Source organism: Ranitomeya imitator, chromosome 4 (assembly GCF_032444005.1).
Source record: "Ranitomeya imitator isolate aRanImi1 chromosome 4, aRanImi1.pri, whole genome shotgun sequence".
Classification (NCBI taxonomy): domain Eukaryota; kingdom Metazoa; phylum Chordata; class Amphibia; order Anura; family Dendrobatidae; genus Ranitomeya; species Ranitomeya imitator.
In genome coordinates this window covers 130504496-130521904 of record NC_091285.1, presented here as the reverse complement: position 1 = coordinate 130521904, position 17409 = coordinate 130504496, and the positions used below count along the sequence as shown (strand labels likewise).

Genomic DNA, 17409 nt, shown 5'->3' with positions numbered 1-17409 from the left:
AGGTTTATGCTCAGATAATACCGCCAAATGGTGCACAGATTTACGCTCACGCAAGCGTCGACCGATCTGAATGGCCAAAGACATAGACTCATTCCGACCAGCAGGCATAGGAAATCCCACCATGACATCCTTAAGGGCTTCAGAGAGACCCTTTCTGAAAATAGCTGCGAGCGCACCTTCATTCCATTGAGTGAGTACGGACCACTTTCTAAATTTCTGACAATATACCTCTATCTCATCCTGACCCTGACACAGAGCCAGCAAATTTTTCACTGCCTGATCCACTGAATTAGGTTCATCATACAGCAATCCAAGCGCCAGGAAAAACGCATCGATATTACTTAATGCAGGATCTCCTGACGCAAGAGAAAATGCCCAGTCCTGAGGGTCGTAAAAAAAGAAATAATGATCCTAACTTGTTGAACTGGGTCACCAGAGGAGCGAGGTTTCAAAGCCAGAAATAGTTTACAATTATTTTTGAAACTCAGAAATTTAGTTCTATCTCCAAAAAACAGATCAGGAATAGGAATTCTTGGTTCTAACATAGAATTCTGAACCACAAAGTCTTGAATATTTTGTACTCTTGCCGTGAGCTGATCCACACATGAAGACAGACCTTTAATGTCCATCGCTACACCTGTGTCCTGAACCACCCAAATGTCTAGGGGAAAAAAAAAGGCAAAACACAGTGCAGAGCAAAAAAAATGGTCTCAGAACTTCTTTTTTCCCTCTATTGAGAATCATTAGTACTTTTGGCCTCCAGTACTGTTATGATAAGGTAATTCAGTACCACAATGGACATAGAAGTCAGAGCACATACAGTGACCTGACAACAACCCAAAAACATAGAACGAGCTCTGAGACGTGGGAACTCTGCTGACCGCAATCCCTAATCCTCTCCAACCACACTAGAGGCAGCCGTGGATTGCGCCTAACGCTCCCTATGCACCTCGGCACAGCCTGAGAAACTAGCTAGCCTGAAGATAGAAAATAAGCCTACCTTGCCTCAGAGAAATACCCCAAAGGAAAAGGCGGCCCCCACATATAATGACTGTGAGTTAAGATGAAAAAACAAACGTAGAGATGACATAGATTTAGCAAAGTGAGGCCCGACTTTCTGAACAGAGCGAGGATAGGAAAGGTAACTTTGCGGTCAACACAAAACCCTACAAAAAACCACGCAAAGGGGGCAAAAAGACCCTCCGTACCGAACTAACGGCACGGAGGTACACCCTCTGCGTCCCAGAGCTTCCAGCAAGCAAGAAAAAACAAATAAGCAAGCTGGACAGAAAAAAAAACAGCAAACAAAATAGCAAAAGCGGAACTTAGCTATGCAGAGCAGCAGGCCACAGGAACGATCCAGGAGGAAACAGGTCCAATACTAGAACATTGACTGGAGGCCAGGATCAAAGCACTAGGTGTAGTTAAATAGAGCAGCCCCTAACGACTTCACCACATCACCTGAGGAAGGAAACTCAGAAGCCGCAGTACCACTCTCCTCCACCAACGGAAGCTCACAGAGAGAATCAGCCGAAGTACCACTTGTGACCACAGGAGGGAGCTCTGCCACAGAATTCACAACAGTAAACACCCTTACATAGGGCCCTAAGAACTAGGTTAAGGTCCCAGGATGGGGACAACTGTCTAATGGTGGGACACATTCTCTGAGTGGCCCGAATAAACCTTATTATCCATGGGTGAGATGCCAAAGGATAATCCAGGAATGAGCTTAGTGCGGACACCTGGACCTTTAATGTGCTAGGTCGAAGACCCATGTTAAACCCTTTCTGCAGAAAGTCCAAGATACCAGGGATGTCCGGAGAGCCTGATACAACATCGGACCTGCCACCTTCCAGACAAAAACGGTTCCAAATCTTTTGGTAAATGGCTGAAGTAATGGGTTTTATACTACCTTGGATAGTAGATATGACCTGGTCTGACAAGCCTTTTGCCTTCAGGATGTCCCTTTCAGGATCCAGGCTGAAAGACAGAGTCTGCTTGGGTCTTGATGATACGCTGGACCCTGGTGAATGACTCTCCCCTTGATGGGTAATATGACTGGATTGTCGATTGCTAGAGTCCCCAGAACAGGAAACCAGCTTCTTCTTGGCCAATAATGGGGACGACTAGGATGACCGTTGCCTGATCCTCCTTGATCTTCCGAAGAACAGCTGGAATTAATGCCAGTGGTGGGAAGGCATATGAAAGGGGTTGATCCCATTCCTGGCTCAGAGCATTTACCCCTTCTGGAAGATCCGAGGGGTTCAGGGAGAAGATTCTTGAGGTCTTCGAGTTTCTCCTGCTTGCGAATAGGTCGATGCTGGGAGTTCCCCACCAAAGACATAATCTCCAAAAGATGCTCTGCTTCAATTCCCACTCTGTTGGACACAGTTCCTGTCTGCTTAAGTAATCTGCAATTACATTCTGAGATCCTTCTAGGTGGATAGCTGTTATAGATAGCACAGTGTCCTCTGCCCAGCTGAAGATCATCTCTGCTAGATCCTGCAGTGGTTGATATCTTGGTCCTCCCTGATGGTTCAGGAATGAGACTGTCGTTATATTGTCTGAGAAGATTCTTGCGTGGCGATCTAAGTGCATGGGCCGATTGTGCCTCAACGCTTGCCATACGGCGTAGAGCTCTTTGAAGTTGGATGATCTGTTTCTTATGCTTTCTGGCCACTTGCCTTGCAAGATTCTGCCTTGTAAATGAGCTCCCCATCCCCATGCACTGGCGTCTGTAGTGATAACTACATAGGGGGAGGTGATCCATAGAACGCCCACCTTTAGGTTTTCTGTGCGAGTCCACCAAAGGAGAGATCTCCGCGTTGGACCTGTCAGCCTCAATGGAGCCTCTAGAGAAGACTGGCGGCGATCCCATACCGACAGGATTTGCCTTTGTAGATGTCTTGAGTGCGACTGCGCCCACCTGACACATGATATGCAGGCTGTCATTAGGCCGAGAACCTTCATAGCCATCCTTATGATAACTCAATGTTCCAATAGATACCTGACTCGAATTTGAATTATCCGTCGCTTGAGGATATTCTGCGTCTGGAGTCCAGATGCACTCCCAGGAAGGTCTTCCTTTGTTCTGGTAGAAGATCGGATTTCTGCCGGTTTAGTACCCATCCGAGATGTTCCATCACTGCGATTGTCCGATCTCTGTGATCTTCCAGGAGCTTTACTGAATCTGCCACAAGAAGGAAATCGTCCAGGTACGGAATTATTATGATGCCCTGTTTCCTCAGGAAGGCCACCATCTCTGATACAAGCTTTGTAAAAATACGAGGCGCAGAAGCCAGCCCGAAGGGGAGGTCTTGAAATTGATAGTGGCAGGTCTGGGTTGGCAGAGCTACTGCAAACCTCAGCAGGCTCTGAGACAAGGGGTGTACTGGAACCTGGTAGTAGGCCCTCTTTAGGTCGATAGTACACATGACCGCATCTTGATTTATGAGCTGAATTGCTGAACGGATAGATTCCATGCGGAACCTTTTGTATCTCACCCAGGCATTCAAAGGCTTTAGATTTATAATTGTGCGAGTGTCGCCCGATGGCCGTGCGATAGTGAATAGGAAGGAATAGTGACCCCTTCCTATCTCTGAGTGAGGGTCCGGAATTATTACCTCGGTCCTGAGCATGTCCTGAAAGTCTTTTAGTATGGTCGAATCTGCTGTGACGATAGTAGGTGCAATGTACCTTTCTGGGGGAGGAGCGTAGAGTTCTATGCTGTATCCCTCGGAGACAGTACTGAGAACCCACTGACTCTGAGTAATCTGAGCCCAGTTTCCTGCGAACCTCCGAAGCCTTCCGCCGATGCCAGTGGCGTCATAGTGACTGATTTTTGTAGGATGGGCTAAAGAAAGAACCTCTGTTCCTGTTACTCTGTCCACGGGAGCCTCTGTAGGATCCTCTGCTGAACCGACCCTGACCTTTAGGATCGAACTGCTTTCTAGAGAAGAAACCTCTCCGAAAGGGCTGGGAACATTTAGGCCTGTCCTCAGGAAATCCCTTCTTTTTATCACAAACTGACTGAAGGATAGAGTCCAAAGCAGGTCCAAACACCCTCTGTCCCGAAAACGGAATAGAGCAGAGTTTGGATTTAGAGGCGTTGTCACCTTGTTAGGGCTAACGGAACGCACCGAGTAATAGGTAGATAGCTACGAGGTGCGTTCGCAGCCCGGGGTCCACCGTGCAGAGATATCTGCTGCTAAGTAATGGCGGACGGACTCTGAGCTCACACGTGGGTTAAGCTTCACCCCGTGTGAACTGGCAGCGAACTCTGTTGCTTCACAGAGTCGCGATGTACACAAAACTAATACCCTAACTAAGGATGTGCTTGCTCTGGAACTCTTCTGTGCTAACCGCACACATGAAGGAACCAGATGCTAAGTCAACAGCTAATTGCCCCCACTGATGCTAGCTGCCTGCCTGAGTGTACAGTCCCAATGCTACAGCTTCACACCACATAAGAACGGAGTGGTATAGTATCCACTGGCATAAGCCAAAACACACTTGATACTAGCGCATGGCCGTGCGGCCATGCGAGCCTTATATAGCTGCAGCAAGTAAAAGACCTTCCTAGAAGGACCAATAAGAGACTGTCATACCTGAGCATGTGACCCTAAATCTCCACTGAGAGATCTTGCCCTGAGCATGCTCAGTGTGTGCAAAGCAGGACTTAGTCCTAGCACTTAAAGAACCTTCCTGAAAGGACCAATGGACTTAGCTGCAGTATCTGACCATGTGACCCTCGATCTCCACTGAGAGATCTTACTCAGGGCATGCTCAGAACGAGAAAAGCAGGACTTAGTCCTGGAAGCATCTGCTCGCCGCTGCCCAACACTGACTTCAATGGCAGAAGCAGGAAAAGCAGCAGTAACTCTTTGTACAGAGTGGGACTGAGCAAGACGCTGGGACCGACGTCTCCGCTGAGCAGACTCCACTGCGGCAGGAGAAGAATGGGAGACTGCAGCGGAGATGGCCCGAGATTCCCCCTGTGCAGAGGTGGGAACTCGACCCCTGACACACCTGACCATGACCTCAGCCACACAGCTCTCCTAGCCGCGTTAGATAGTGAACTGTTACGAGCTGAAAATCTGACTGATTCAGCTGTCATATCCGACAAGATATGTAGAATATCTGATCTAGGGGTCTTATTGGATAATTGCTTTTCCAACTGCCCCATCCATAAGTACATAGACCTGGCCACCGAAGTTGCTGCAATATTTGTTCTAATCAGGGCTGCAGAAGCTTCCCAAGCCCTTTTAAGGAGGATGTCGGCCTTCCTATCCATAGGGTCACGAAGACTAGAGGAGTCTTCGAAGGGTATAGCAGTCTTTTTAGTGACTTTTGCAACAGGAACGTCAATTTTAGGGACCTCTTCCCATTGACTTCCTCAGAGTCAAACGGTAGGCGACTTTTAAAGTCACGAGATGGCACCAATCGGCGCTCAGCCTCCTTCCATTCCTCTAGGACCATAGCTTTGATATGATCACTTATGGGAAGCACGGTCAGGTTTCGTGCCACAAGTCCCCCGAACATCAAGTCCTGTCTGGACTGTGGTTTAGAAGTATCTTCAATCTGCATCATATTCCTAACAGCATGGACAAGTTTATCTGTCTCTTCAGACTGGAAGAGATACTTCCTGGCTCGGTCCTGGTTCTCCACAGGAATTTCTCCCTCCTCTTCTGATAGCGAATCCCTGATCTCGGAATCTTCATCAGAAGAATACTCAGGCTCGCCCTGGGTTTCCTCCCGCCTGGCATGCTTGTGACCAGCTATGGGACTGGCGGGCCGAGACTGCGAAAGGCTGGATATAGAAGCCTGCACCTCTTCCCGTATTAGGGATGTCATCTCAGAAAGCAGGGATGTCTGTTCATCTTTCATGACCTTAGAAGTGCAGGATGCACAGAGGGTCTTGCCGTGGGAGTCTGGGAGCTTAGTATGGCATACAGGACATCTGACGCTCTTCGTCGTGACCTTCCCAGATTTTTTTACCGTGGCTGGGGGAGCAGCCGGGATTCCCTTATCCTAAACGACATAAGATAGGGAGTAATAGGCTAGAAGGTACGAGGTAGTTTCTGAGTTTAAGGATGTACTACCCCGAGCAGACTTACCCCTTCCTCGTCGATTCTGTCTTCCATAGCCGATCCTGAAGCAGACAATATGACCCACTGCAGGTGCTGGACGCTAATGCAGTAGCGACCGCTCTGTTTGGCATACTCCTTAGTGGAGCGTCTGCCTCACCCGCTCAAAAGAACGCCACCGGATGTGGCACCTTAGACCCGGAAGTGCCGGCTGGCTGTAGCGTCTCCAGGACTGCGCGCTCTGCAGAATGGAGGCTGGATCGTCACCGCGTTCAATCCCGGAGCATCGTCCACTCCGGGCCTCTGGGGTAGAGGGACTCCCCTCTGGGGAGTTTCGACCCTGAGCCGCTTGACAGGGGGAAGGATTGGATGACTGCCCGATCCCCCTGAGCTCGGTAAGCATGCACTGCTTCTCTACGTGTGTCCCTCCATGCAGGGACAGGAAAAACACTGAGGATTGGTGGGTAGTACCGGATATTTGAACTCTCGTGTGTTTTCTGTCCCAGCAAGGAGGAGAAGTACATCCTCCAGGGTGCTGTCATGAGGGACGTCCTGGAAAAGTGTGCTCTGGGTTACTTTTGAAGAAAGTAATCAGGAGTAAGATGCAAGAAAAATTATTCCTGGCCACTCGGGCTACAGTATGTATATACGGTAAATATCTGTAATTGGCAGCAGCAAACAGTAATGGAATGGACCATCTTGCTGTAGGCAATGAAGTATGCTACATACAATGACTGACTAGCACTGATACCTATATACACCATAATTAGTCCTCAGAAGCACTGTTGGTTTAGATGGATTTGTGTATTCAATATGGTGGACTTACACTAACTTTTACGTTACCAAGTCTGTCCCTATCTCTGCAGCAACTATCCCTACACTGCCTAAGTCTGGAGCTGACTGTGACGAGCAGGGCGGCGCCAGGTCTGCTATAGACCTGATGATGCTGTGCGGCCAGCTAATCACTGTAATGCTACAACCAACATGGCTGTGACATGACCGCGTATGCCGAGTACGGTCTTTTCCTTCGTGTGTAAACCTAAACCACCAAACCCTGACCCACCGTCCCAACCTTCTCCTTAAATAAAAACATAACCAATTATATTCTTTTGGATATTTTGGCCACAGCGGACAACTTTTATTAACAAAAATAACATAAACATTAATACAACAATATATAAATTCGAGGGGAGGGTTCTTGGAGCTAAAAGTTCTGGCAAAACCCCACAAACGAAGATCAACCACCATATTACCCTCAGCCGTACATCACCAGCTCGAGGGCACCGTACATCCCATTCCGGGAAGAGAAAAACCACCAACAGCTCCCAGGGTAAAACCCCGTCCAGAGCCCATACCAAAATGCCAGATCAAACCCCACAACATTTTAAATTGCCTGTAATTATGTTCCAATTCCTTCCCCCAACCAATCAGCGTCAACTCCAAGAACCCCCACCCCCCCACCACACATGAACAGCCCTGATCACCTCAGGCTCGTGAGTGCCCCAACGCCACCAACGCCCTTTCAACCCCTTCTTGTAATGCCAAAGTCCACAAATCAATTCCAATCGCATTTAAGTGAACTCCATCCTCCTACCAGTAGTTACCAACCCCCGACTCCAATTCAAAATGCCTGACGCTAATACCCCATTTCTGGAAACGAAACCCGATACTGCCCTGTTTAACTTAATCCTAGCTCTGTTAATACCCTTCAAAGATCTAGCTACCCTCCACCTTCTTCCTAGGCACAATATCCGACCACACGATCAACACACCAGGAAACGATACCTGCAACCTCAAAAAGTCAAACCGTATGTCCCTGATTAACTTTCTGACAGGCCGTACTCCCAAATCGTTCCCCCCCCCAAAATATCAGGCTGTCTATCCAAACGAACGGCATTGGAAAATTCAGAAAGGGCCGTGCTCCAAACCATCCCGCTATATCCCAACCAACGAATGACGACTTGTCGCCTACTAAAACCCAGTTGCCTACCGTCCGGCCTGACCTCGGCCCGCAGCGCCCCCCAATGAACGAACGAATGTCTGAAGATCCAGGCTAAGTAGGGGCAACCACCTGCAACAAGATACACGAAGAAAAAAAAAACAAACAAAAAAAAACACTGGAATCAAATACAAAATCGTAACACACCACCTAAAAACATAACTTAAGTAACGATCCGAAGTTCACCTGCCAATGTCCTCCGCGCCCAAACCCAAACTATCAGCTTCCAATGCCGCCCCGATCTGAAAGGAAAGCGACCCGAACAAAACCGGAGAAAGGCCCAACTCCCGCAAACCCCGTTTCAACACCGCAATAAACTGAAAACGCGACAGAAATGACCCCTCTGCGTGACACAACAAAGGGCCTGCTCTGCCTTACCACAACCGCCAGTATGCTTCCAGACATCCCCTAGGGCACATCAAAGACCCGTTAACCCTCCCCAACACCACGCGTTGTCCTCTCCCAAACTGGTCAGTCTTCGAATGCCGAATCCAAAAAACGATACCCCCTGTCCAAACTTCCACATTTTCTGCCAACAAACCCCCTGCCCCGTCCCTGGAGCTTGACACAAGCTCCCCAACACGCATTGCCCCAAAAAATGCTAAAGAAAAAGCAAGTCGAAACAACGCCAACTCAAAATTAGAACCACAAATAGTCTCCAATACTCCGCCCAACCTTTCCAAAAGGCTAAACTAAAATGAGGCGGCGCCGGTCAATCGTCTGATTACCTCTCCTAAAACCCCTTAGTGCCTGTCTAACCAAAAAATGTTTCGTAGCGTCCGCCCACCCCTGCAACTTAAAAGCAAAAGCCAGTCCAGCAACGAATTTATTTACTTTAGAAATCGACCAACCTACCTCGGCCAATTAAAAATAAAACCGCCAACATCCTATCTTCTTCGGACACCAACTGGCCCCAAACAGACACCCAACTTTGCCATACCCGCCACGAGGCTTCGTATGATGACCAGGTTTGGCTCGTAACAGACTCTTGAATCAACCGGCCAGCTCGTCCATAATCACGTTCCATAGATGCAAAGGGCATTCCTCTCCCGAGATCTCCGCGTTCGGCGCCAATTCCTGAAAACGCTCCCACTGGAAACGAGACAATGCATCCGCTATTGAGTTCTGGACACCTGGCACAAGCATTCAGCTCCAAGCACCTGAAAACCAGCTCCATCACCAACTTAATCACAGGGGGAGACGAGGCCGATAGACTGTTAATCACCGACACGACGCTCATATTGTCGCAATGAAAACGAACCCTCCTGTTAGCGAACATTACCCCCCAAATGGAAACCACCACAACGATAGGAAACAATTCTAACAAAGCCAGGTTTTTTGTAAGGCCCAACTCCCTCCAATGGTCCGGCCAACGTCCCGCACACCACCGAACCCTGCAATAGGCCCCATAACCAGCCGAACCAGCTGCGTCCGTGTATATCTCGCAGTCAAAATTGGTTAAGACCTCCTGTTGAATCAATGACCGCCCATTGTAATTGTTCAAAAAACGTTGCCACACTAGCAAGTCGTCCTTGTGTTCCTTGTTCCAACGGATAAAATGGTGCGGCTCCTTCACCCCCGCCGTCGCGACCGGCAACCTGCGACAAAATATCCTACCCATGGGCGAAATTCAATCTACCCAACAGAGACTGCAACTCCTTCAAAGTCAGCTTCCGCATCCTCCTAGCTCTATCCACCTCTTGTTGCAGGAGGGCCAGCTTGTCCTCTGGCAACCGACACTCCATTCTCTCGGAGTCAATTAAAATGCCCAAAAAACTCAAAACTGTACTGGGACCTTCCATCTTTTCCGCCGCTAACGGAACCCCAAAACGCTCCGCAACCCAAAACATAGCCGTTAACGCATTATGGCACACCGTGGAATCAGGCGGACCAATAAACAAAAAATCATCCAAATAATGGATAACTGACTGAACTCCCGCAACCTCCCTAACCGCCCACTCCAAGAAAGAACTGAATGTCTCAAACAAGGAACAAGAAATGGCGCAGCCCATTGGTAAACATCTATCCAAAGAGTAACCACCATTCCAAAAACAACCTAACTACGGAACGCTGTCCGGGTGCACCGAAAGCAAACGGAAGGCCGATTCAATATCCGTCTTTGCCAACAAAGCGCCAGGGCCGTGCCTCCTCACCCACTGCACCGCTGCGTCAAATGATGTATATTCAACAGAGCACAGCTCTTGGGCGATGCCATCATTTACTGACCGGCCTTTTGGATATGACAAATGCTGAATCAACCGAAATTTATTCGGCTCTTTTTTAGGCACTACCCCCAAAGGGGAAACAACCATCCCTTCCGTTGGCGGATGCAAAAACGGCCCTGACATCCTTCCCAACTCCACTTCTTTTTTAAGCTTAGCATCAACAACCTCGGCATGCATACATTACCGATACACCTGACGATGCTCCAACACCCGACCAGGGCTTAACAACCCACTCCCCGACGGGGGTTCCACACCCTGCCCAGACATCCACGTCTCAACTGGCGATGTAGCGACCCCAGTCGCTGCCCCGACATCTAGTCTACGCAAAATTTGCGACACACCCTGCAATAAATCTCGCAGGCCTGGCACCTCCGCCACAATCGGCCCACCCCTCTGCCGGTCCTCACTCCCTACCACCCGCCCCCCCCCCCTAGCTTCCTGCAACCCGGCCCCTGTGGGCGACAAACCAGACATAGAATCATACTCACACCGCTGCGCGGTTGCTGTGTCCCCGCCAGCCGGAACTCCGGATCCCTGTTGCTCCGTCCCTCCGTAACGATTGCTGCCGCTCGCCGATACCTCCTCGCTGTGTCGCTGCCCCAGGCCTCCTCGTCACCAGGGGGAACCCGAGCGTGGTGAAGCTGCTGGACCGACCCACCCCTCCGTCCGCGGCCAGTATCCCCGGCCATCTCGCCGTTTGCTGGGTTCCGGGTACGCTCTGATCTTTGCTCGGGAGGCCTCATAGGTGACCTCGACCGATCCTGGTGCGCAAACCCGGGCGAGCCAGCCCAGTCGTACAACCTTCCTCGCTCACGGACAGGCAGCTCGACACTGCTGCCTGCCTCTCTATCCTCACTGCGCTGTTCCCTGGATGCAGGTAGCTGAGAGGCTCCCAGCTGCTGCCTGCCTGCAGCTTGTGCCCTTCTGGTAGCGATCCCAGCAGACACCATGGGAGGAGATGTGCTGGGGGTGCCTGCCGCAGGTGGAGGGTCCGCATTCCTCACTGCCACCTCTGTTCGTCCCTGCTGTGCGCCTCTTCCTGCTGCTGTGTGCCCCCTGGGCGCTGAGGACCTGCTGGAAACAGGGAGGGCGGCGGCTGCGCGCTGCCTGGATCGCACAGGCCGCACTTCCGGTCCGGCGCTCCCAGCAGCAGCAGCGATATTCTGGGACTGACGCCGGGCGCCTGCAGGCCGGGTGAGTGGATTCCTGCCGGAGCGGGAGCGCTGAGAGGTGGTAGCGCCGCTGAACTCACCGCCCGCAGGGTCCCTGGAGGGGCTCCGGAGCCTGCGCCTGCCACGCGCCGCCACTTCGGGGGAAAGTATCACTGGGGGCCTGGTCCTCCTGCCCCGCGCGCTCACTCCGGATCCTTCTGCCGCTCCCAGGATAGAGGACAGCTGGGCTTCAAGCCAACCTCCCCTCCTGGACCGAGCCATCTCCTGCAGCCGGGCCATCATCGCTTCGGCAAACTCCATCGGGTGCCTCTTCCTCAGCCTGGATTAAGGTATGGAATGGCGGTTTTCCCGCACTTTCCCTACCAACTCCCCCCCTTATAGCTCCTCCCCCCTGCCATCCTCCTATCCCGAACCGTGGCATTATTTAAAAGGCTGCCCGGCTCAAAGCAGTCATGGGGGCCTCCATCCAGCTGCGCCCTACTCCTGCCCCCATCTTTACAGTGTGTGGCAGACAATCCCTGCGTGTAGATTGATGCTCTAAAGAGCGCGAAACATGCAGGGCAGGGACCCGAACTCCCACCGATGAACCCCGGAAATGCTCGCACTTTCGAGCATGCTAGCTCATCACTACTAATCTTCATTACATTTGTATTCTGATGCTAATAGACATGAGCCAAAAAAGAAGCATGGCAGAGCCGAAAATGGCCAAGATCTGTGCCATGAATTAATAGTTTCTTGCTGTGATAGAAGATGATGAGGAAAATTCATAGCAATAACGAGATTCAATTGTTCTTCACACAAGCTCTACATCTGCAAGCAATATGGATGTATAATAGAGGATGTCCTAGAGGCTGAGGCTGGAGTCATGTGTTGGGTATCTAAGAATAGCTTGCTTTATAGTAGTAGTATTGTTTGAGTAAATTGCTCCCAGGAGAATGCAGAGACTACATGCATTTCTACATCTTGCCTCAGCTCACTTAGTCTAAGTTCACATTTGCGTTGTGCGCCGCAGCGTCGTCGCCGCAACGCACAACGCAAACAAAAACGCACCAAAACGCATGTACAACGCAGCGTTTTGCGCCGCATGCGTTCAACGCATGCGTCGCAAAACGCTGCAGGTTTTTGAAACGCAGTTGCGTTTTTACCAAAAAACGCAGCGTTTTTAGACGCATGCGTTTTTAGTGCAGTGAGTCATTCATCATCCCCCACCCACAATAAAAAGTGTCTACACAATAGATAAAGAACCACCAATGGCTAGAAGAGGGTTGGTGTTAACAAATGTGTATATACCCTGGCAGAGATGAATTCCTCACATTTTGCTGGTATTCATGATGGAGCGAACCATGAACAGTATCTACATGGATATGGATATGGAATTTGCCTTGGCTCATGCCTATGCTGTTGCCTGTTTTAATGAAAGGGAAAGGGAGAAACGGAGATGGAGTCGTCGCCGCTTTTGGATCCACCCTATAGTTGAAGTCCGGGAGAGTCGTGGAGCATACCATTGCTTGTTTGGCGAACTGAATGACAACCGGGAAAAATATTTCGAATATACCCGGATGTCACAGGAGAGCTTCCGCTATCTTCTGCGTCGGGTGGAAGGATCCATTAGCAGGCAGGACACGCAGCTCCGGAGAGCTATTTCCGCAGAGGAACGGCTGCTGGTGACTCTACGGTACGTTGCTGTTTGAATGACTGTGATATGTATTTACTTTTTATTTTATTTTATTAATTTTTTTCAATTGTAATGGTCAATGTACTTTTATAAATTATAATGTGCTTTATTCTAAATTTCTTTATCTTCTTTGCAGTTTCCTGGCTACCGGAGAAACGTTGAGGTCACTTCATTTTCAATTCCGGATTGGAGTCTCCACTCTTTCAGGAATTATTGCTGAGACATGCCGCGCTTTGTGGGATAATCTCCGGGAGGAATATTTACCTGTCCCTACAAGTGCAATCTGGGAGGCCAACGCACAGAAATTCAACCAAGTGTGTAATTTTCCAAACTGTATTGGCGCTGTCGATGGAAAGCACATTCGGATTACCAAGCCTGCGAAAAGTGGATCCCTTTTCTACAATTATAAAAAATACTTTTCAACTGTTCTCATGGCAATTGCCGGTGCGGACTGCCGTTTTCTCGCAGTGGACATTGGTGCATTTGGGCGTGCAAATGACTCGCGCACATTTAAAGAGTCGGATATGGGCCAAAAGTTATATGGAAACAATTTTAATTTCCCACAGCCACGACCTCTTCCCCACACCGAAGGCCCTGCGATGCCATTTGTTGTGGTAGGGGATGAGGCATTCCAAATGTCTGCCAACCTATTGAAACCCTACTCCAGTCGGGGCTTGGACCATACAAAAAGGGTTTTCAATTACAGACTGTCCAGGGCCAGAAGGACTGTGGAGTGCGCCTTTGGCATCCTCGTTTCCAAATGGCGGATATTGGGATCGGCCATTAATCTTAAAATTGAAACAGTGGATGAGGTGGTGAAGGCTTGTGTGGTTCTCCACAATTTCATTATGGCCAAAGAGAGAATAAATGTTGAACTGGACCCCAACCCCTTGCCCGATTACCATGATCATCCTCTGAGGACAAGTGTGGAAATTGCGCAGATGCGTGATCGTTTTGCGGCCTATTTTGTGTCAGATGTTGGCCGTGTGTCATGGCAAGATCAAATGGTGTAGTAATGTTACTTTTGGACTGTCTTCTGATTGTAACTACACCAATAATACCTCTACTGTGACAGTTAGAAATATATTAATAAAAAATAATTTTCCGTTAAATGTGCAATCAAAGTTCCGTTTAGGTTGGTTTGGTATATGTCAAATTTTGCATCTAAGTATAGTTCACAAATTTAATGTTCCTATAAAAACTTGAACCTGTTGTTTTTAAAATATTAAATAAAAAAGTTTTTAAATTCTATACCGATTCAAATACAATTTTTATACCATAATATTACATATACTTATTTGTCTGATCGACCTGTATCTTTGTGTTTTACCTGATAAGCAACGATAACAGCGATGTTTTCCAATTGAAACCAGGGTAAATATCTGAAGCGTGGCCCTGCGCTTATCAACATGATGTACGTGGGCCTCTGCATCGTTGTTCGCTGGAGAGATGTCTGTGACAGCTCTCCAGGGACCAACCAGCGGACGCTGCAGTGATCTGCATCATTGTCTGTTTCGCTGCTGCATTAAGTGTGAACACCTCATACAGCAATGAGAGACACCCAAAAAAAGGCAAACTAAAAATTGAAAAAATAGTGTCTGACATTGCATATATGAGGTGTTTGAAGCACAAAATATGTGTAGACAGCACATGGCGTGATTTGCCGAGATAAATTCTGGAAAATAATAGCATAAATAATAACAAATAGTGTTTTTTAAAAATAACATTTTTTATTGGGGGAAAACAGAAAACAAAAAGGGTTCTTAAACTTAGGGGGTTTCCACCTGTGCCACCAGGGGGGAATCTTAGGTGTCTTCTCTGGAATGGTGAGAGAAATGGGAGGATGATGGAGAAGATGACGATGATGGCGAAGAGGAGGATACATAGTCAAGTAGACTTGATGGGAGATCCAAACCCTCCCCAGGGTATACTGGGGAGGAAACCGCCACCTCTGTAGGGGAGGGAGGAGGCAACACAAGCCTTGTTTGGCCCTGGCTGCTCCTACTGCGACTCGAGCCCCTACGGACAGTTGGTGTTGTCACTGGAACAGCAACCAGAGCCTCTTTGTGTGCCCGTCTGTGTTTCCTCTTTTTTTTTGGGTCCTGTGGCAGGTTCCCCAGCATGATGACGCCTACGGGAGGATGAAGGCATGGCAGGAGCAGGAGTCGGCGGCACTATGTTATGGTGCCTGTGGTGGCGTCGCTCGGCACGTGGACCACGGTGGGGTGGCTGGAGTGGCTCTCCAGCAGGAGTGGGAGTCATGCTTGCCAGCGACGGCACTACTGCCATTGTCGCTGACTGCATGACCCCAGCCTGCTGGAGAGCCCTCACGTAGGAAGTGTTGCAGGACTGCATCACTGAAATCTGTAGTTCCGGCGTAAGGTGTTCCACCATGCCCTTAGCAATGGTACTAAAAAAATGTTTGCCGGATTTGAGAGCTCGGTTTCAATTGTTTCAAGGCGCCGGTCGATATTGGACAGACGAGTGTCCATGTTATCGCTCAACGCCTTGAAACAGTTCTGGAAAACCGTGCTCAAATGCAAAAATTCGGGCATGGTTGGCCTGTCCGAGGCCCGCTGGCGCTGTCGGGAATACCCAAACGAAGGTGCGCCAGAGGCCTCGGCCAGGGGAACACCTGATGTACCGGCTGCCGGTTCACCAGATGGTGGTGCAAGCCTGCTGTCGCTGTGGGAGGGCTGTGATGGATCAGATGGCGATTCATGAAGGACCGCTTCTGCGGGGCGAGCTCTCTCGAGGGTGCTGCTGTGTGTCCTGTGAAAAGATAATGAAAAAATTAGTCTTCAATGAATAACCTCTCCCATAAGCCAACTCCTGGAATAAAAATAGCATTACATTACACAATAATACAAATCCTCGGTCTCACAGTCTGTGTGGCCAATAATTAATTTCTGATTGTTATCGCCAGCTGACCGTTAGGGCCGACGATAACAATCATGAACATTCCCGCTGTCAAAGCATTTTTACCGTATACCACTGTGGGTATAAAAATTTTGTAATCGAAAACTCTTTCTGGAAGCTGCCTATGCCACAAAAATAGTTGAAAATTTAATGTCAAGATAAAAAATTAAATAAAAAAAAACCCAGTGATTTTACTGATCTGATTGCAGGAACGACCATGATGTTAGGATCATGTGATCGAGACTTCATCATTATTCCTGCAATCAGAACTACCCTGACTCAGAACTTAACCTGTCATGGACTACAAGGACTCACGCTTAACCCAAAAAATTAACTAATGGCCTATATAGCATTTTAATAGGGATACATTTACGTGGATGGCCAATATGTTACGCTGACTACATGGATGGGCAATACAGTATGTGCCTGTGAAATATACTATGTGGATACGTGGCTAGAACGTGTGGTATGTGGCTGCGATATTGTTACCTGCCAATATACTATGTGGATGCACAATGTACGTGGCTGGGCAATGTACTATGTGTTTGTGCAGTAGGCTATGTGGCTGGGCGCTGTAATGGGGCTGTGCAATATGTTTTGTGGACAAAATACTTACTGACGGCGGCCAAGGACTGGTCTTAAGAACTGTAAACATTTGGAATATTTATAGGGCACAGACTTGGCCGCAGCAGCACCACTCTTCGAGCGCTCCTCCTCTGCCCGTAGCCCCTTATTGAAACGGTCCTTGATGGATCGCCATCTGATCCTCAACCTTTTAACTGTGAATGCAAAGGAAAAAAAAGGTTACATATGTAGCATTTGAAATGGATAAAACAACCGTGTGCGATGCAAAACTTTAGGCGTTTATTGCATCACACACGGTTGTGTTTATCCTGGAAAGATGGTGGGTCATAGCAACGTATCTGCACGGCGTATCAGCAATACTCACCAAAGTTGGCTTTGTCCTTTGCAGGAGCTATGTCAAAGCCCTCCCACAGCGACTTTGCCACCTCTACCCACAAACGCCTCAACACCACCTGGTCCATGTGCCGGGAGTCACGGCTGTCCCACAACGGGCCACGCTCCTGGATGCTTGATATGAGGAGCTCCACATCAATGACTCCATGGTCCCGTTGTGAAACCTAGAAAAATTACAAACAGAAAAGGTTACAAATATGCAAATATTAACAAACACCAGCACCTGTCATGATATGTACCTTGGCCCTATCCTTTGTCATTTGATATATGTATATTGATGGTTTCTACACCTGTATTTTTGAATGTTTTGGTTGTTTCACCTTTGTTACCTTCCCCCAATACTTGCTACCCTGAA

At 48.8% G+C, this 17409-nt stretch overlaps 1 protein-coding gene across 1 annotated transcript in view; it reads left to right on the top strand.

Moving 5' to 3' along the window:
- Positions 1-12619: 12619 nt before the first annotated feature.
- Positions 12620-17409, top strand: part of LOC138674461 (uncharacterized) — a 69525-nt gene continuing 64735 nt past the window's right edge. Inside the window, exons 1-2 of the mRNA XM_069762303.1 lie at positions 12620-13157; positions 13294-14081. Of these exons, the coding sequence (XP_069618404.1) occupies positions 12811-13157; positions 13294-14081 (1135 nt within the window). The 5' untranslated portion in view covers positions 12620-12810. The remainder of the gene's footprint in view (positions 13158-13293; positions 14082-17409) is intronic.